The sequence below is a fragment of the Meles meles genome, chromosome 12 (assembly GCF_922984935.1).
Source record: "Meles meles chromosome 12, mMelMel3.1 paternal haplotype, whole genome shotgun sequence".
NCBI lineage: Eukaryota > Metazoa > Chordata > Mammalia > Carnivora > Mustelidae > Meles > Meles meles.
The window spans coordinates 71537340-71558493 of record NC_060077.1 but is presented as its reverse complement, the minus strand read 5'-3'; the positions used below and the strand labels follow the sequence as shown (position 1 = coordinate 71558493).

Here is a 21154-nt window from a genome sequence, read left to right as displayed (position 1 = left end):
GGCAGAAGGGAGGGTGGTCTTCATTCTTGTTGCTTCGTGTTATTAAGAAGATAACTTAATATGTCTTAATAGTGAACTAGTTAATAGTTAAAGGTATTTATGATTTCAGTAATCCTTTGACTCTAGAAGTGATAGCATACATCAAAGCCACATATAATCCAGAAGTTCTATATCTATCCCATTGGGGTTACATTTCATTGCTTCTCAATATCAGATTCATTTCCTTGACTTATCTAAAATTAGTTGGTTCTCTCTGTGTACCAATAAGGAGGGTAGAAAACCTGGTCATTGTAAGACATCCCCTATAATTTCTTAACCAGCAGGAGCTTGGTCAGTATTTGTTACGGGAAATAAGAAACTCCTTTCCCTTCTATGTTGCTGTGTTGAGGTCTACAAAATAGATCACATCATTTCATAGATGACGAAAGCTGTATATTCCTTTGAAGTATTGCCAAAGAGATGGGGGCTCCCTTCTTCCTCCGAGCCCTTGGCTTAACAGAAGCTCCACGCCGAGTGCATTGCCACGGCAGGTACCTTGTCACTGTTGCGCTGGTTCAGAAAGTGGTTTTTCTAGGAGAGAAAGTGATTGTTCTAGGAGAGGCTTGTTCCATACTAGGAGAGGCAGGCCGAGAAGACTGGAGGCTGCCGCCACCACCTCCACCACGTGCTCAGCTCCTGGGGCAGGGATAAGGCTCCAGAAGGGCTGTGCCATTATTTCCAGCCCCCAACTCCGCGCCGGAGCCATGACTCAGAGAGATTTTGCTTCTAGCAACAACCAGTTTTGTTTGCAGTGGAGTCTGAAGGGCTTCATGCATTTTTTTCCTCAGTGACACTTTTCCTTTAATATTTTTTATCCTTTTCTGCTTTCCAAATGAGCTCTCAGTTACAAAATACCAAACCGCTCAAAAACGCCAGCCGTTGACACACTATGGAGAAGCTCACGAGTAAGGACAGGTAGCCGCAGTATGTGACAAGAGGTGGGAAGTGATTGAAGCAGTGCTTACAGGGGTTCATGAGAAGCTAAAACTATGCAACAGGTTGTGCCCTGATGGCAGCACAGCTTAGACTAGTCACTGCCTTGGGGTGTGGCATCAGCGTGTTTGGGTTCTGAGTCTACATGGCAAAACGATTTCTTCCAGTTAAGAGTTCTTGGCTTGCACCAATCACAGGATGGCCAAAGGGCACCGGACTCGTCTCTTAGCTTTTCAGAAATGCTGCCGTAGACCTCACAGACGTCCTGGGAGACCTCGGGAGCTCTGCACGTCAGCGGCAGCGTGCCGTGTGGGTTTCCTGGCTGGATACATAGCTCAGCCAAACTCCAAATGCCATTATTGAGCTTCAGGGATTGGTACAGCATGTCCTCCCCTTCCACATTCCTCTTGGCAAGAGAATAAACATTGCTGTTTTGCTATTGGGAAACTACTAACATCGAGGCAGCTGAGTTCCTAGAGGACTGTCGCTCTGTTTCAAGGACTTGTCAGTGGGCTGTAAGTAGTGAGGAAATTTAATATTTTTTTCTTCTGCCTTTGTTTCCCACATCAGATGGACCAGTGAGGAACATGTCCAAGTTATTTTAGGAACTAAAGCAACAAAACGCAAAGCTAAAATTTCCCATCAAGAAGTTCTAGTAGCTTATGGCATGGCTTGTCTTGTGCACTACCACCTCCACGCCCCCTTTAGTGGGGAAGCATGACTTATTCCTCAACAAGTAAGCAATTACTCCTCAACAAGGAACACCTTAGCACACAAGTTTTGAATCACATCTGTCTACCTGCAAAGCTGAGGCATGCAATGTGGCAAATACCCACAAAACCCAAAAACGAAGCCTTGAACGAGGATAAAGATTGGTCCAAAAGTGCCTAGGGTGGAAAGGCCGGGAGACCATAAAACATGAGATACAACTGTGCATCCGAGCCCTGGTTTGTGTTACTATACGGGACAACCAGATGGTTTAAACCTCTGTGGCTAAGCCCGTTTCTCTCTTTGTACAGACAGAGCTAGCACTGCTGTGTATGGTATCAAGTTACTACTTTGTCCTTTACCATCTATCTGCCACACTAGGCTGAACGCACTCCACCAGGTTTTTCCCGAAGGCTGAGAGCATGTGAGAAGCTCGTTACACACTCCCACACCAAGTCTGACTCCTTGGGAGTCCACTCCCAGCTCCGCATTTTATGTCACTGTATCTTTTGTATGTGTTTTTTCACAAGTTCCCTATCATGCTAAACACAGTAAAAAGTCTCAACACAGGGACGCCTGGGTGGCTCAGTGGGTTAAGCCGCTGCCCTTGGCTCAGGTCATGATCTCGGGGTCCTGGGATCGAGTCCCTCATCGGGCTCTCTGCTCAGCAGGGAGCCTGCTTCCCTCTCTCTCTCTGCCTGCCTCTCTATCTACTTGTGATCTCTCTCTGTCAAATAAATAAATAAAATATAAAAAAAAATCTAAAAAAAAAAAAAGTCTCAACACATTGACACCTGGTTCTGGTTACCTGGTAGTATTACTTGTGTGCCATTAAACAGGAGACTAAGGGCACCCGGGTGGCCCAGTGGGTTAAGCGTCTGCCTTTAGCTCAGGTCATGATCCCAGGGTCCTGGATGGAGCCCTGTATCAGGCTCTCCGCGAGCAGTGAGTCTTTGTCTCCCTCAGTGTGCTCTCTCTCAAAATAAATAAAATCTTGAAAGAGAACAAATAAATAAACAGGAGACCAAAACCACAGAACAAATACACAGGTTGTAGGTTATAGGGTAGGAAACACAGGTTATAGGGTAGGAAACCTATAAAAACACTGAAGTGCAGATTGAAACCAGCTGGTAAGTCTGTAGCAGGCCACCTGTCATCACTGCTCTTCTTGGACCCCAGAGCCGGGCCAGCGCTGTTGCTTTGGAACCTGGGGTCCTTGTTTAACTCTCCCCTCCCTAGGTCAACAGGTCTCAGCCTCAGTTTCACATTATCCCCCGGGTGCTTTTATTTTTTTTTTTTTTAAGATTTTATTTATTTATTTGACAGAGAGAGATCACAAGTAGGCAGAGAGGCAGGCGCAGAGAGAGAGAGAGAGAGAGAGGGAAGCAGGCTCTCCGCCGAGCAGAGAGCCCCATGCGGGACTCGATCCCAGGACCCTGAGACCATGACCTGAGCCGAAGGCAGCGGCTTAACCCACTGAGCCACCCAGGCACCCCGGATACTTTCTCTTTTAAGGGACATACTATTTTAAGATAGCCCATTTTATTTTTAAACAGTTCTAATAGGGGCGCCTGGGTGGCTCAGTGGATTAAGCCACTGCCTTCGGCTCAGGTCATGATCTCAGGGTCCTGGGATCGAGCCCCGCATCGGGCTCTCTGCTCCGCAGGGAGCCTGCTTCCCTTCCTCTCTCTCTGCCTGCCTCTCTGCCTACTTGTGATCTCTCTCTCTCTGTCAAATGAATAAATAAAATCTTAAAAAAAATAAATAAATAAAAATAAACAGTTCCAATAGTTAGAAATTTCTATCTTATATTAATACAAGAATTATTTTAATGATAGTAATATAAGGATTTTTCGGACTTTGTGTGTTTAAAAACTAGCAAACCAAATTGTAGTTTTTATTCAAATAATAAGCACATGTATTACATAAAATACATGCTATACCTGTATGCATTGTGTCCTACCTTAGAGGCATGTAGCTTATTATTTTTTGATAGACTGCCAACATTTCTGTGTATTTTGTCCTCCTTTTGGCCAAGATTTATAGAGGACAATTCTTTGTCTTGATAGACTGCCAACATTTCTGTGTATTTTGTCCTCCTTTTGGCCAAGATTTATAGAGGACAATTCTTTGTCTTCTCCCTCTGTTCCAGAGTTCTTCAGATGCTGCATATTTGGCCCGGCACGTTGGTTTGCGGGTCGGAGTCCCAAAAGAGGTCCCAGCTCTCACTGTTAACAGACTCTGTGGTTCTGGTTTCCAGTCCATTGTGAGTGGATGTCAGGTATGGGAACATTTTATTACTTCTCTGAAAATACGCGAAAAGCTGTTGGAGAAAATGCCCCACTTCAGTAGAACACCGTAGGCTTTTATGTTATAATGCTTCGTTAGGAAAGGTCAATATTTGATTTTTCTTGGAAAAGTACACAGGGATACAAGAATCCACAGTTCCTTAAAAGCTGTTCACAGATCTTTGAAGACATGCTAAATGGAATAAATGAGCCACAAAAGGACAAATACTGTATGATCTCCCTCATATGAGTAGTCAGATTCATAGAGACAGAAAGTAGGATGATGGTTGCTGGGGCTCGGGGAGGAGAAAAGGAGGAGTTCATGTTTAATGAGTACTGGGTTCAGCCTGCAGTGCCGAAAAGATGTCTGGAGATGAGTGGTGGTGGTTGGTCAGACAACACTGTGAATCTGTACACTTAAAATTGTTTACAATGGTAAATTTGAAGTTAGGTATATTTTATCACAGTTTTTCTTGTTAAAGCTAATCATGACTCTCACTTTTATCGAGTGCTTCCTGTGTGCCTGACCTATGCTAGATTTACATTCAGTATCTCACTTAGTCTTCACAGCCATCCGGTAAGACAGGAACTATCACTATTCCCATTTAACAGGCAAGGAAACTGATCAGTAAGGTGATGAAGTCACCTTACAGAGACGAAACTTGAACGCAGGTCTGTGAAACACAAGAATAAAGACTATACGGCTAGGAAGAAAGTTGGAGGGTTTAGGGGATGGTAAGAAATGCATTCCTTTTTAAGGAATGGGTACTTGGACAAATACATTTGATCCGTGAGCACAGGGAAAAGGGATATAGTGAAATCCAATTTTATTTGTCCAGATCTTCATTTTTTTACAGAATGAAGGACATGGACATATTGTGATGAATAATTTTCATGTTAATTTATTTCTGTAACAGTGTATCTGAAACAGTGGTCCTGATTCCCTAGCAGTCACTGTGAACACTGGCGTTGGAGGCTTGTTCCTTGCTTCTTTTCTGAGAAATGCAAATAGTGGGAGGTGTTAGAAGGAAGAAATGGGTTTCTTTTTCTGATCCTCCTCCGTTAACTCAGTTCTCGTGTGTGGTCTGTTACTTGCATCAGACTCCTGCATTAATGGGATAAATTCTACTCCGCCTTTTTGAAAGATTTATTCTTTATCCTCAGCTGATAATCTGTATATTATGCCAGGCATTAATATCTCTACTGATTTTCAAGATTTATTTCGAGGGTAAGAATTATCATTTCTTGCCAAAACATAGGTAGAATTTGTCACTTGTGCACACACAATTGAAGTCTGTTGGGTTTTTCTCCCCTTGTGTCTTGGGGGGATGGGTGCTGTGGCATGTGCTTTACCATGACTTGACAAGTATTTCCTTTTGAGACTGTAAATCATTACATTTACTGTTAGTTTACTGCTTAGTACAAACCTCTGTCACAATAAAAGTTTTTTTGTTATTGCTGCGCATTCATTTTCAAATAGGAAATTTGTGTTAAAGAGGCCGAAGTTGTCTTATGTGGAGGAACTGAAAGCATGAGCCAGTCTCCCTACTGTGTCAGAAACGTACGCTTTGGAACCAAGTTTGGATCAGATCTCAAGGTTGGAACCATTCAAATGTTTAAAAATTATTGGTCATGCATTTATGCTAATATATATTTTTAAAATTTTATTTATTTATTTGACAGACAGTGAGGGAGGGAACACAAGCAGGGAGTGGGAGTGGGAGAGGCAGAAGCAGGCTTCCTGCTAAGCATGGAGTCCGATGCAGGACTCGATCCCAGGACCGTGGGATTATGACCTGAGCCAAAGGCAGGTCTTAATCGACCTGCTTAACGAATAAGCCACCCAGGCACCCCTATGCTAATAAATTTAATAACACCATTTTGGGAGAGGGAAAACAAATTTTGAAACGAGTTTCGTTAATAGGGGATTGACAAAATACAAAAATGACTTGAAATTTGCAAACTATTTCAAAACGCCAGTCTGGTTTTTAGTTTTGACGTCTTAACCCGCATTTAAAAAATCCACATAGACTTTATCTCACCACGCCTCTGATCATGGAATTAATACACTGGGAAGGCAGAGGAAAGGAGGAGGCAGATCAAAAAGATAGGCGGAGGTTGAAGTAATTAATTTCTCTACTGAATAAATGGTAAACCCTGTAATTAAATCTTTACCATGATTTATGGAAGTTTTCTTCCTGGAGCAGTCTCCATTGAATAGGTATCTTCTTCTTCACAGAAAACCTTCTCTTTGTTTTATTGATTTTTTTTTTTTTATTTTGCTCTTTAAATTTTTTTTTTTTAAAGATTCTCTTTGAATAGAGATGATACTGTCGTGAGTCAGTCAGACAAAAACTGATCTTCGCATCTTGGAGAGCTCAGGCCGGGGAATGGCACCAGTGCTGTCCCTCCCGTGGGAAAGGGCTAATGACATTCTCTGTTGTTAGCAGTTTCCAACAGCAATGATTGGTTCACACTTCACCTGGTTCATCCCCTGGCGTTTTTGAAAGTTGGAAAGAATAAGACCTAGAAAATATGAAATAGTATTTTAGACACCAAGTATTAAGAAAACCTTTGGAAAGACCCGTCAGTGGCTCGAAGATGATGAGGGGCAGTGGAGAAGACACAAGGGGGCACCCTTATCAGAGACTGACCCACTGGATAATAAGTACCTTTTCTGTTCCTCAAGGAACCTGTGTGGGGTTTTCCACCTCCCAGTAGCTGACAGAACCAGCTGTTCCTGTCACTGAAGGTGCTCAGGCACACTCCTGCGGAGCACAGAATCGCAGGTTGCAGGTGGCTACAGGGAAACATCGCATGAGGACCCCGTGTTAGGTTTCTTAAAAATGTAGCCTTGAGGTTTTCTTTCTTTCCTTTTTTTTTTTTAAGATTTTATTTATTTATTTGACAGACAGAGATCACAAGTAGGCAGAGAGGCAGGCAGAGGGAGACAGAGAAGAGGAAGCAGGCTCCCTGCTAAGCAGAGAGCCTGATTTGGGGCTCGATCCCAGGACCCTGGGATCATGACCTGAGCCGAAGGCAGAGGCTTTAACCCACTGAGCCACCCAGGCGCCCCTTCTTTTTTAAGATTTTATTTATTTATTTATTTGTGAGAGAGTATGCAGAGGGAGGGTGAGAGAGGAAGAGGCAGACTCCCTGCTGAACAGGGAGCCTGACATGGGGCTCGATCCCTGGACTTCAGGATCATGACCTGAGCCAAAGGCATACGCTTAGCCGACTGAGCCACCCAGGTGCCCCAGCGGTTTCGTTTTTGATTGTAGGATGATCTCCTGTGTCCCCTCCCTGAACAGTGAGGATGCGTGCATTTGATTATGGTATTGCGTGTTTTTTAAAATGTCCCAGAACTGAAGAATAATAATAATAACAATAATCAGAAAACATAATTTTCTTTCATTTATGGGACAATTAATTAAATGTAAAGATATTACAGCACATTACTTTCAAAAGATACACTTTAAAGATCACCTTACTATTCGTGTCTTTCAATAGCTGGAGGATGCTTTGTGGTCAGGATTAACAGATGAGCACATCCGACTCCCCATGGGGATCACCGCAGAGAATCTTGCTGCAAAACATAACATAAGCAGAGAAGACTGCGACAAGTACGCCCTTCAGTCCCAGCAGAGGTGGAAAGCTGGTCAGTGAGATGCATGTTAGAAGTGTCAACAGAAGAAAACTTGGGGGGGGGTGAAATGGGTGGAGGGAGTCAAAGGTTATAAAATAAGTCCCGGGGATGTAACGTACAGCATGGTGACCGTAGTTAATAACACTGTAGAGCGCATGCGTGAAGTTGCTAGTAGAATAGGTCTTCAAGGTTCTCATCACAAGAAAAAAAATTGGTGCCGCTGTGTATGGGGACAGATGTTAACTAGACTTAGAGCAGTGATCATTGTGCAGTCCTGTATACACAAATACCGAATGTTTAGGCTGTAGGCCTGGAACTAATGTAATGTTGTATGTCAGTTATACCTGGGTTTAAAAAAATAGAGAAGAGTTTGGTCATTTTCGGATTATAATGGTCATATAATAATATTTGTTTAAAATTGTACCTTTTGAAAATCAGTTTTTTTCAACATTCCTTTGTGTTTAGATGAGTAGATGTTCTGTGAATGATTGCGAAATTAACCAGGAGTTTCTCTTTTGAAATACAGTAATGCTACCTAAAAAGTGGCATTGCTGATTGACCTTACCTGGCCACTTGAATTTTGTCCTCAGTGGCTCTGATGTCAGTAGAACACGGAGAACACTCTGCTGCAAGGGCTTTGACACTCTGTGAGAGACGATGGTTCCCGGGGGCTGCTGGCACAGAGAGGGTGTTCTCCTCTGTGAGGCATACCCTGTTACGAGGAAGGGATGGTATGTTTGGAAAGGACCCATTGTGTGCCTTCCTCCTCCCATTCCTAATTGAGAATCGTTGCGCGCTGACTCAAAGACTCAGAACTCTCTGCGGCCAGAGCTCTGGTGCCCTTGGTGTAACACTTCTCACTACTGTCAGACCAGTCCAAAGTGGGCAACAGGACAGTATGGTGAGTTGAAGACATTTTTTAGTCTCTTGAAAAAGATTTTTTAAATTAAACTATTATAAATGAGCAGCAACTCTACTTCAGGGGCGTTAAGTACTCCGAGTGGTGAGAATGAAGTCTGTCTTAGCATTTCAGAGGGAGAAGTGGGATGGAGCCGATGCCAGCCAACTCATTCTCTGTGTTTGTCTTACACAGTAAAGTGGGAGCATGCTGGTCCAGAGGCCAGGAGTCATCAGCTCTGTTTCTACCTTGGCCGTGTACAAGTTAACCAACCTCTGCCAAGTCATTTTTTCACTGGGCGTCTGTACAATTGAGATACAGAAGATTTGCCTCCCCTTTTCCCCTAAGAGTTGTGAAAACCAAATAAGGGAAGTGTGTAGCCTGCCCTTGTAAAGGGCTATCAGAAGGAAGGTGGTCTCACTCCTGGCATATTCTGTTTCTGGAAGCTGTAGATTACTGCAGTCCATTGTAGTCGAGGGAGGTGGAAGCAGGTCAGCTGTTTCACTTAGAACTGTGTCGGTAATCGCTCGTAGAATTTCTTTGAGTTGCTTGTCATTAAATTTCAGTCATAGATTACTTGGTAACCTAGATCAGTAACTTCTTTTGGAGAGACACTTAAAATAAACTCTGCCCCCTTAACAAATTTTTTTAAGTGCACAATACGTTATTGTTGTACGACCTGGTAATTTTTAAGTTTACTTCTTACCTCACCCAGAGAAGTTTAAATGAGACATTAAGTTTACTTAGTGCTGTTCTATCTGTAGCTAACAGAGGAGGACTGCTAATAGTCTAGTGATACCTTGTAAAAAAAAAAAAAATTACAGTAAAAGAGGTCAAAATTACAATTTTAAAAAGATGCAGAATGCGTTTGCATAGATTGATGGCAGCGTATTAAGTCCTTCGAGAGGCAACATAAGTTGTACCTGTAACAAAGGCTTATGTTAAAGTAGGCTGTGAGGAAAGGATAGAGCCGAAACTGAAGAATGTGTTTGATTTTGTTTCTTGTATCTTCTTTTTCTCCCATTCTCACCATGGTCTTTCTCCTATTTCAGCTAATGATGCTGGCTACTTTAATAATGAGATGGCACCCATTGAGGTGAAGACGAAGAAGGGGAAACAGACAATGCAGGTAGACGAGCACGCTCGGCCCCAGACGACCCTGGAGCAGTTAACTAAACTCCCCCCAGTATTCAAGAAGGAGGGAACCGTGACCGCGGGGAACGCCTCGGTAGGTGACTCCACAGCCCACCTTGGACTCTTGCTGCCGTGTTCAGTGCAAAGTAGTCCTGTGGGGTCTTTTGGAGACTTGTACTAGTCTTTAGCTGTTTACCTTCAACTGGCAGCGTTCATATTTGGTTAATTGGGGGTTTCATAGTCCCAAACAAAATATTTTAACTCACGTATAATAGTCTTCCAGTTTCTTAGTCTTTTCAAAATATTACAAGGACTCTAGAAGGAAATCTGCTTGGTTATTATTCCAGTTTTCCTGGGTTCGTTGGTTGACTTGTTGGTTTTCTGATGTATACAACTCAGCAGATTTCTTACGTCTCCCCACATCTGGACATAATCTTTTCCTGGACATTGTTTCCTGTTTTCCCTTGGTGAGGTTGGATTCTGTGCCTAAAACAGTTCCTGGAGCACTGCAAGTCCTCATCGTAGCCCAGATTGTGATGCTGTTTCTTACGTAGTACCACAGTCCTAACACTACCGCCTTAGTTCAAACCTTGATTAACTGGGTCCTTCTGCCCTCTAGTCAGTGTTCCTGTGTTTGTTTCCAAGGGGGTGTCCGATGGTGCTGGAGCTGTTATCATAGCTAGTGAAGATGCTGTTAAAAAACATAACTTCACACCACTGGCAAGAATTGTGGGCTATTTCGTGTCTGGATGTGATCCCTCCATCATGGGTATTGGTAAGTTTGTAGTGCGTGTTTCTGGAGAGAAATCGTCTTTGGCATTCAGATACCTGAAACAGTAGCCAGATCAAGGTCACTTGTGGAGAAAAGGAGATTGGTCATTAGTCATTTAAACAAATCTAGAAAACCTGTACCGGGCCCAGTAGGAAAACTAAGACTGCTCATGGGCAGTAATCACCTCTCACTGTCTATATTTAAGACTGGCTGGGGCACCTGGGTGGCTCAGTGGATTAAGCCTCTGCCTTCGGCTCAGGTCATGATCTCAGGGTCCTGGGATCTAAGCCCCGCATCGGGCTCTCTGCTCGGCGGGGAGCCTGCTTCCCCCTCTCTCTCTGCCTGCCTCTCTGCCTGCCTCTCTGCCTACTTGTGACCTCTCTCTCTCTGTCAAATAAATAAATAAAATACTAAAAAAAAAAATAGCTTTTAAGACTGGCTCCCAGCATATAACAGAAGAATTACAAGGTGCTGACCACAGGAGACAATAGGCAAGGAGAGATCCTGGGGCCAAACAGAGATGGCTGAATGCTGGGTGTCCTGCATGCGGCTACTGGTATGTCTCATTTCCTCTTCCACAACCCCTTTGTGAGGGAGAAAATGGAGGCTTAGGGAGGTTGTCTTGTCAAGTTCCGGACGGGTGAGTGATGGAGCCAGGATGGGAACCGGGCCTCTCTCATGCAAGTGCTCTTCCCACTGTGTTGTCCCGGGAGTCAGAGCCACGCCCACCTGGCTCAGCTGCCGCTTGATAGGAAAATGAAGGATTCCAGTGGATCTCAGTTTGGCAGAGATGAGCAGGAGAGCTCCCTACAAGTGTGTATGGTTGACCCTTGAACAACGTGGGGACGAGGGGTGCCAACCGTCACGCAGCCGGAGTCCAAGTACAACTGTTGCTTCCCATGAAATGTAACCACTGAGAGCTTCCTGTTGCCCAGAAGCCTGACCCGTAACATAAGCTTTTAACACACACTTTGTATGTTACATGGAGTTTGCACTGTATTCTCATGGTAAACTAGAGGAAAGGAAATGTTCTTAAGAAAACTGTTAAGGGGCGCCTGGGTGGCTCAGTGGGTTAAGGCCTCTGCCTTCGGCTCAGGTCGTGATCCTGGGGTCCTGGGATTGAGCCCCACATTGGGCTCTCCGCTCAGCGGGGAGCCTGCTTCCTCCTCTCTCTCTGCCTACTTGTGATCTCTGTCAAATAAATAAATAAAAGCTTTTAAAAAGAAAACTGTTAAGTAGGGGCATCTGGGTGGCTCAGTGGGTTAAAGCCTCTGCCTTCAGCTCGGGTCATGATCCGAGGGTCCTGAGATCGAGCCCTGTATTGGGCTCTCAGCTAAGCAGGGAGCCTGCTTCCCTTCCTCTCTCTCTGCCTGCCTCTCTTGTGATCTCTCTCTGTCAAATAAATAAATAAAATCTTCAAAAAAAAGAAAACTGTAAGCAAATACATTCATCGTACTGTACTGTATTGACCACAGAGTGGACCTGCTCTGTTCAAACTTGTGCTGTTTAAGGGCCAACTGTATGCTCTTTTTGGCTTGAAAGGTACGAATTAGGAAAAGAAACAGCTTTTTGCTGGATGTGCTCCTAGGAACCTCAGAGTGCTGAATTTTAGTAATGTCTGTCATCATTCTCCAGGAAACAGAATTGATGAGGCGCCTCACTTAAAAAATACTAGTGCTGGAGGCTTTGTCCTATCCCATCTGAACCCTCATACCCCAAAGAAAAGACTACCCTGGGGCTAGATTCAGATTCTCGATGGGTCCAGAGGTTTTTCTTTGAGCACAGTTACGCCTTTTCCAACTAAATTGGATTTTGAAGCAGGATCCAGGGTAGAAGGGGAATGACCTGTTGCTGACCTGTGTTCTCAAAGATCTTCGGTCTGTCCCTCAGAGTTCTTCTCAAGTAATAGCGTTTGTGCTCACTGGGGACATAGTAAATACCCAACCATATCTGTCCATATTTTGTCACTTTCACTGTGTTTCAAATTACTTGAACCAAAACCATAAGCTATGTGACCATCTGTTAAAAGTCAGTTTTTTCTATGTTTCAGGCTTAAAAGCTTAATTAGCTTTTAGCTCCTTGCTTTCACCAAAACACTGCTTTTGTTTTAGAGATGGGAAGTAGCTTTAAAAAGTATGGTATTTAGGGCGCCTGTGTGGCTCAGTGAGTTAAGCCACTGCCTTCGGCTCTGGTCATGATCTCAGGGTCCTGGGATCGAGTCCCGCGTCGGGCTCTCTGCCCTGAGGGGAGCCTGCTTCCCTCTCACTCTCTCTGCCTGCCTCTCTGCCTACTTGTGATCTCTCTCTGTCAAAATTAATAAATAAAATCTTTAAAAAAAAAAAAAAGTATGGTATTTATCGCTTCAGTGTCTAGAACGGTGGTTTCCCAGACCCCAAATGATCAAAATCTACCCATAACCCCACCCAAAAGATTTTGTTTCAGTAGTTCCAGGGTGGAGCCTGGGGAGTATGGGGTTTAAGTATACCTGGCAGGTCTTGATGATCAATCAAATTTATCTGATACAGGTAAGTAGTTATTTTATAGTTCTTTTTCAGTTTAATCTCTGAATAGGTTCTGATACATTAACATAGCGAAGAAAATGTAGTTTTCCGGGGCGTCTGGGTGGCTCCGTCGTTAAGCGTCTGCCTTCGGCTCAGGTCATGATCCCGGGGTCCTGGGATCAAGCCCCACATCTGGCTCCCTGCTCAGCAGGAAGCCTGCCTCTCCCTCTCTCACTCCTCCTGCTTGTGTTCCTCTCTCACTGTGTCTCTAAAAAAAAGAAGAAGAAAATGTAGTTTTCCTTTCTTCTGTTCCAGCGTCTGGATGCTGGCCCTGCAGTGCAGTGAATACCATTGTGGAAGGATTGCTTTTTCCCTCAGGGCTTGAGCAGAGCCGTAAACGCCAGATGCCCCAGTGTCAGGTGTGCCCTCACTAGACGGCTGTCTGTCGGTGGTTGTGTGGGATTAAACAAGGTGACTGCACGGAGTGCCCCACATGAATAAACAAGGGAGAGTGGTTTTTGAGTGGTGGGGATTGATTCATCACTCCAGTTCCTAAGAATAGTGCCCTCGGTTATGGAGTTATCCAACATCAAGCAATCCTTAGCCTTGCAAGAGAAGCTGCTGACCCAGAAGAGGGAGGAAAGTGGGGACTTGGGACTCGTAGTGGCTCCCAGGAAGGACACATAGGGAAAGACAGTCAGTGTTCCCTGGAACTCCCCAGTGGTGGTAGTGGTGAGGGAAGCCTTGAACCTCTGCAGCTATAGCAGCTCTGGTTTTATCTTTTTTTTTTTTTTAAAAGGTCCTACCTATTTATTTGACAGACAGAAATCACAAGTAGGCAGACAGGCAGGCACAGAGAGAGGGGGAGGCAGGCTCCCCACCGAACAGAGAGCCCGACGTGGGGCTCGATCCTAGGACTTTGGGATCATGGCCTGAGCTGAAGGCAGAGGCTTAACCCACTGAGACACCCAGGTGCCCCTGGTTTTATCTTTTATTGGGCTTAATTTGTAGAGAGGATTCCGGTAGTTAAAAAGATGATTAAAAACCAGTTCAGAGCACTTGTGATGAGAAGCTTACAGTCCAAAAGAGGTGCTCAGGGTCACGTAGCTATTAGTGGCAGGACTAGAAACAAGATTATTATAACTTTCTGGGTCCCAGTGAAGTCCCATAACAGTGTTACGGGAACAGTCCTTTAAAACTCAGGCTGTGGCCCCACGTATTTTAACAATTGATTGTAAGGATTCTGAGTTAGTAAGAATGCACTGAGTCACGCTTACTGTGGAGATGAAGACAAGGAGGTGTGTAGAGCGGAGTTAGACCCTCAGCTTTTGGTTCCGTGTGTCTCTGACCCCTGTAGAGTACATTATCCCTGGCCATGCTGGCTGACTGCTGGCTCTGCTGTTCACTGTCCTATTTTTGTGCCTTAGACATTCAAAGAGAATCTAGAACTAGGTTTTATGTTAAATCGGTAGCCAGATTGAAAAGCGCTAACCCGATGCCCTTCCCTGGTGAGCAGACGGCTGTTCCAAGAACGTTTTTAACTAGGTGACAAAACAAAGTACACTGTGTTTAGATTGCATCACGCTTTTCTTGTGAAGACCGGTTTCCCATATTACCTTAGGCATACGTATGACACTTGTTGCAAAATATCTGACTACTTAAACTCAATGGAACGTAACACACAAATTTTTTTAGACATGGCCATTCCATTCTCTGAGAATAGTGAAGTAGATAATCTTCTTCAGCCAGCTTTTTTACCTTTTAGGACAAAATATCAGTATAACTTGAAAATATTGAGCAGCATTAAACTGTCCTTGGTGATCGTCAGTAATCTGGGAGCTAAAGTTTCAGAAGTCTTACTAGGTAGATTTGCTTTTCTGCCACGGGGGTTTGGTTTTGTTTAAAATCTCTGCCCACCACTGGCAATAGAAACGCTTCTTTGCTTCAGGTATCTTTTCCTTGAAGTGCCTTGTGGTTTCCTGTCTTGCTATGCCCACGTGGAGATACAGCTGCTGTTTCTTGTCTTCTGTCCAGATGGACCCCAAAATTCAGAGTGGCCACAGTCATTCTGTACTGGGAATGCATATTACTTGTGACTCAGGAGAGCACTCAGTCTACCTTGACCTTCGGTAGGAGGCATGATCTTGTCAATGACTGCAGAACCCCAGAGAGGACTCCTTTGGCTGTCTGAACTCTTTTTTTTTGTTTGTTTAATATTTTATTTATTTATTTGACAGAGAGAGAGCACAAGTAAGCAGAGTGGCAGGCAGAGGGCAAGAGAGAAGAAGGCTCTCTGCCAAGCAGGGAACCCAGTGCGGGGCTCGATCGCAGGACCCTGGGATCATGACCTGAGCCGAAGGCAGACACTTAACCTACTGAGCCAGGTGCCCCTGTCTGAGCTCTTGAAGCTGTTTCTGGCAGAAGTTTCCATGTGAGCCTCTCATTTGCACTTTCGCACAGCCAGCTTTTCACTTTGGTTCTGTTTTCTGGTTTTTTATGGTCCCATCATTGCATAATGTGCTATCAAGGCGGTAAGATCTGTGGCTACTAAAAACTGCCACATGAGACGGAACTGATTTTGTTCTTATGTAGGTCCCGTCCCTGCTATCAGCGGGGCACTGAAGAAAACAGGACTGAGTCTTAAGGATATGGATTTGGTAGAGGTAAGTGTTAAGACTATTTTACATGAATAAGCTACTAACATGTATAGCACGAATGGCTTTAATTTGGTATTTTGTAGCTTTTTTTGTTTCTGTGCTATTAGCCTTTCCAGATGACATGTGTCCACGTATTACTTCTGTTATGTGCTTTGGATGGGTACTTTTCTCTACCCGATTAAAATATGTATATTCAAATAATTAAAATAGCCTGATTTCTCCTACTAAGATATGAATTCCTGGAAACTCCTTAGGACCTTACAAGAATATTTCATTTTAGACTACTAGTGTGCTTGTTGAATTGAATATTCTGTAAGGTGGGTGAGAATAACTTCGACCTTTGATGCATTAAAATGAAAAAATATATAAGCGAAAGAATTGGCATAATAGAAAAATTGCTATCTGGTGCCAAATCTAGAAGTTTCTTGGTTTCTTGCCCTCTCATCAAGTTAAAACTCTCCCTCCCCCAGACTTAACTTTGTCTTTTACACCATAGTTGTGGCTAGATTTGGGGTGTGATAATTTTTGGCATAGAAAACTTAATTTTATTATTATAAGTATGGTGGTTTTTTTTTTTTAAAGAGTTTATTTGTTTATTTGACAGGCAGAGATCATATGTAGGCAGAGGGGAAGGCTCCCTGCTGAGCAGAGAGCCCGATGTGGGGTTCGATCCCAGGACCCTGAGATCATGACCTAAGCTAAAGGCAGAGGCTTAACCCACTGAGCCACTCAGGCGCCCCTGATTTTTTTTTTAAATGTTCGTTTAGAGCAAAGGCATCTTAAGCATTTAGCATAATTAAAAGGAAGAGTGGAAAAGAAAATAAAGCTGGATTATATACATTTTACATTTGGGGACTATTTGAAAATTTTAAGTAATTAAACATCTTTGCTGCTTGACATTGGGAAATAACTAATATAACAAAGGAAATCTCTCTAAATTGGTAGAGAAGGGGCTTGTCACTCAGCACAGGTGTGATCATCTCTCATCCAGGAAACCAGGGTTTTAGACAAACAGTTTATCCTTAAATCTCTTCTTCCATTCTTAAAGCCTCAAGGGGGCTGCTTAATTATCATACTTATATTAGCAAATAATATACCTGGATTTCTGACTCTAGATTTCACACTTGAAACTCTGTTTAAATATGTCAGCTCTGTGAAGCTGTTCGTAATCATTTATAGATGTGTATGTGCTCAAAGACATAAATCTCAATACCTTGATGGGATTGTCTTTGGGATTTTGAAGATCATGGTAGTTGTACCTTGGCTCAGAAACCTAGTTTCGCTAGTTCATATTCCACTTCCCTTAGTACCACCCTAAACATGACCATATAAAATGGAAAAATAATGCAGGACCTAAGGACAAACAAAACACCATCTTGGAAAAGCACAAAATACAGCAGAAAAGAACACAGGCTAGATTTTGATCTCAACTCTGTAAAAGTTACCTTTCTTAAAATCAGTTTTCTTACCTATAAAATTTTCTAAGATCATATAAAACTATAGTGCTATGAACCTGAAGGAAGGTAATTCTCATAGCCAACCTTGCTGAGTAAATACAATATGAGACTCTCAGATCTGCCAGATTTCAACACGGTCACAGTTCCTCTGTGTATCTGGCCCTGCAGGTTTATCCTCGGTTGTGTGTCAGTTTATTCTTAGAAGAATGGCTAGTAGTACTGGGTAATAATAAAAATCATAGGAGAAACCATCTGCTGAATGGTTGGTATGTGTCAGGTAATACACCAGACACTTAATACCCATGATTTCGTTTAACCTTGACAGTAACTCCTAGGATGTACTACAGTTACATTTTACTCTTGGAGGGACCTCGAGTGTCAAGAGCTTAAAGAACATGCATACAGCCAAGATTTGAGCCATCCCTCTGGTTCCGGAACCTGTGGGCCATCTCCCACTGCCTTTACTAGGTATCCATTTACAACATTGCTGAGGGTTTTTCTCAAAGGGGTGCAGTTGACTTGAGGTATCGGTTAGTAAATTACACCCATTTTCAAACCTCTTTGCAAAGATTATCTTTACAAAGAGTGGTTGAAGATAAAAGGTAGGTTAAATAGGGAAAAAAAAAAAGAGCAAAATTAGTCGTCAGTAGGACTGGACATTCTCAGTTAAAAATCAACTTATGAGCGAGGATTTTTATCTGTGTTTTGATTATTTTTAGGTGAATGAAGCTTTTGCTCCTCAGTACTTAGCAGTCGAGAAGAGTTTGGGTCTTGACCCAAGTAAGACCAATGTGAATGGTGGAGCCATCGCGCTCGGTCATCCCCTGGGAGGGTCTGGATCGAGAATTACGGCACACCTGGTTCATGAATTAAGGTATTTGCCAGAAGTTGTTACGTTTCATATTTGCCATCTTTGGTTAAAAATGCGTGGATTTGGGTTTCCTCAGAACAGTTCAGCATTTTTCATTCGTCCTCCTATCCTCCTGTACTGCCGCTCACCAGGAACACGTTACATGGCCGCACCCTTTGCGGCTGACGGTGTGGATGGCCCAGCTGACTTGTTAGGGCTCTACACTTGGGCATGCGCACGCTTCCTCGTGTTGCCGAGGCCTTGCTTGTTGTCGTGTGCTTACACTCTAGTGCCGGTTACAAGAGTGAGATACGGTTCTTTAGGAGAACAAATAGGATATTGGGAGGATTCTGAGCTAGATGCTGTCAGTTAAGAAACCGGAGCAAACTGCTAGTTTGGGTCTAAGCTAAGTGTTTCCTTCACTGGTGCCAGGGTTCCAGAAGAGCCCTTCTGCGGGTCTGATCCTTCTCAGTTTTAATACAAGAGCTCCTCCTTCTGGTACTGTGTAGTTTGGACCATTTTGCTCTGTTAGGAAGAAGCAAAAAAAAAACGAACTACATCAGGCCAAAAAAAAAAAAAAAAAAAATCACTCTGGCTCCTGTTAGGTTAAGGTAAATGGAATTCATTTCATTTCATTTCATTTTTTTATTTTTTTAAGAATTTATTTATTAGAGAGTGCACAAGTAGGGTGGTGGCAGTCATAGAGAGAGGGAGAAGCAGACACCCCACTGAGCCGGGAGCTCAATCCCAGGACCCTGGGATCATGACCTGAGCTGAAGGTCATGATCGCTTAACCGACTGAGCCTCCCAGGCGCCCCTCATTTAATAATTCACGGAGTCAAAATGAGTAATGTGCACCAGAAAGTTCCTAGGTGGTTTTTCTAGGGTTGAGCAAGAATAGATCGTGATCTAGAGGAATCTAACTTTTATGCAAGGGACATGAAATGCTTCTAAATCATCTACCCGTTCACATGGGCAAACTTCACTGATTGCCCTTCCTCTCCTGTGCCATGAAAATCTGGACTATATAAAAATCAAAGAGGCCGGCCCCTTCTTCGGCTTCCTTTTCATCTCTGTGACCTCCCGGCCACTCTCCTTTCTCAAAGCACACCTCAGCTTCTAGATCTGTTTCAGCTTCTCTCTTCTCTGTTAACACCTTCTTTTAATAAAAATACTGTTTCCTGAATTCCTTACCTTGTGACTGTAGATCAGTATTGAGGCCTGGAGAAAAGATTGAGACACTGAGCTGAATGAGGATGAATAATGCAGATGTGATCATTATTAATTCTAGTTCATTAATTTTCTAATTAGTTCTGTTTTTTATTTGAGTAGATTTCAGCCACTGCTTTCTCTTCTAGGCGTCGGGGCGGGAAATACGCTGTTGGGTCAGCTTGCATCGGCGGTGGCCAAGGCATTGCCGTTATCATTGAGAGCACGGCCTGAGGGGCAGGGGACACAGCGAAGCCCCCTCGTACTGTCTGGGCCGGGCCACAGCAAAGCAGGGGATCTTCAGAGCAGCTACGAAATGAGACGTGCCCTCTACTGCAAGTGGCTGAGTGTGATTAAGGGATAATGAGGCAAAGATGTATTTCTCATGAATAAAATAAGTTCTCTCAAATGCATACAAAATATGATATATTTCTGCACAAAAGTCCAACTACAGAGGCCTTAAAAGAAACTGTATTCTCTTGCCATATAATTACCACAAATGCCTTAGATAATACGATTGCAAGAAAATGGAATAAATACTGCTCTAACTTCTTCTGATCCTTTAATGTCTTTCTTGGATTTTTAAAAATCTCTTAATTGAGGAAAAATACACATACCATAGAAATTACCATCTTAACCATTTTTAAGTGGCATCAAATACATTCCCACTGTTGTGCGACTGCCGGTAGCCTCTGGACTTGCTTCGTCTTGCAGAGCTGAAACTCAATACAGACTGCCCCATTCAATACAGACTCCCCAGCCCCCCTTACTGCCCCCCACCACCACCCCAGCGAGCACCATTCTTTCTGCTGCTTTTAGACTACTCTAGGGCCCTCGCAGAAAGGGAATCCTACAGGAGCTGTCCTTTTGTGCCTCGGTTATCTCACCCGGCATCATGTCCTATCACGTGTCAGCACTGCCGCCTTTTCTAAGAACATTCCACTGTACGTATAGACCATGTTTGTCCTTCCATGCCCCCGTGGACACTTGCGTTGCTTTTGTGATGAGCATCTCTTCATGGACCTGCTCTCAGTTCTTCTGAGCATATTCCCCAAAGTGGAATTCTTTCTAGGACTTGACAAACAGTTTTCCATAGCAGCTGCACCCTTTTGCCCTTTCACCAGCCTTGCACAAGGGGTTCCAATTTCTCCACATCCTGCACAGATTCCTGCTCTTTTCTGTTTCTTAGAATAGCCATCCTGGTGGGGGTGCGGGGCACCTCCCTGCAGTTCAGAGTTGCGTTTCCTTAACGATCCGTGACGTCGAGCGTCTTTTCCCAGGCGTATTGACCATCCCTCCATCTTTTTTGAGGAAATGTCTATTTAAAGTCCTTCCATTTTTTAAGTTGAATCGTTTATTTTTTGGTTTAGTTGAATTGTCTTTTTTTTTTAAATTTGAAAACCAGTTTAACTTTGCTAAGTGATGTTCAGAATCCATTCTGACATAAATGTCCAAGGAGCAAGTTACTGAACTTAGTCTTGATACCAATAAATGGTATAGTTATTACCGGGAAGTGAAGGGGATGCTATTGTTGTTATTATAACTGTGGGGCAACAAGTGTCACCTGGGACTATATCCTAGGCAAACGGGGACATAGAGGCGACCTACTTTGAACTAACCAAAGTGCATGTCAGTGACCACCTCAAGGTCAAGAAAGCTATGCAAATACTGTTTCAGTACAGACTGTTGGATTTGATGATCATAAAGGAGTTGGTCAGGATAGACACCTCGCTGTCCTGACAGCTGAACAAACACTTAGAGGAGGTGATCATTGGCCATGCAGATATCTGGGAGAAAAGTGGGTCCTAAAGCAGGCGTGCCCTTGGTGTGCAAAGAGCCAGCGTCACTGGAGCGAGGGGGCAAGATGGAGAGGGGTTGGAGAGGCGTCAGAGAAGCAGCTGAGTGCATATCACGTGTGCCTGAAAAGCCACTATAGGGACATCGGCTTTTATTCTGAGTAAAACGGACCCACTGCAGGCTTTTGAGTCAAGGAGAGACATCACCTGACTTAGAGGAAGGATGCCTCCATCTGCCTGGTTGAACTGTGGAGGGACAACGTGGG

The 21154-nt window shown here is 43.7% G+C and overlaps 1 protein-coding gene across 1 annotated transcript in view; it reads left to right on the top strand.

Moving 5' to 3' along the window:
* Nucleotides 1–19645, top strand: part of ACAA2 (acetyl-CoA acyltransferase 2) — a 28138-nt gene extending 8493 nt beyond the window's left edge. The window contains exons 3-10 of the mRNA XM_046025605.1: nucleotides 3833–3961; nucleotides 5449–5565; nucleotides 7479–7626; nucleotides 9565–9740; nucleotides 10292–10421; nucleotides 15512–15582; nucleotides 17753–17907; nucleotides 19242–19645. Of these exons, the coding sequence (XP_045881561.1) occupies nucleotides 3833–3961; nucleotides 5449–5565; nucleotides 7479–7626; nucleotides 9565–9740; nucleotides 10292–10421; nucleotides 15512–15582; nucleotides 17753–17907; nucleotides 19242–19326 (1011 nt within the window). The 3' untranslated portion in view covers nucleotides 19327–19645. The remainder of the gene's footprint in view (nucleotides 1–3832; nucleotides 3962–5448; nucleotides 5566–7478; nucleotides 7627–9564; nucleotides 9741–10291; nucleotides 10422–15511; nucleotides 15583–17752; nucleotides 17908–19241) is intronic.
* Nucleotides 19646–21154: the final 1509 nt, after the last annotated feature.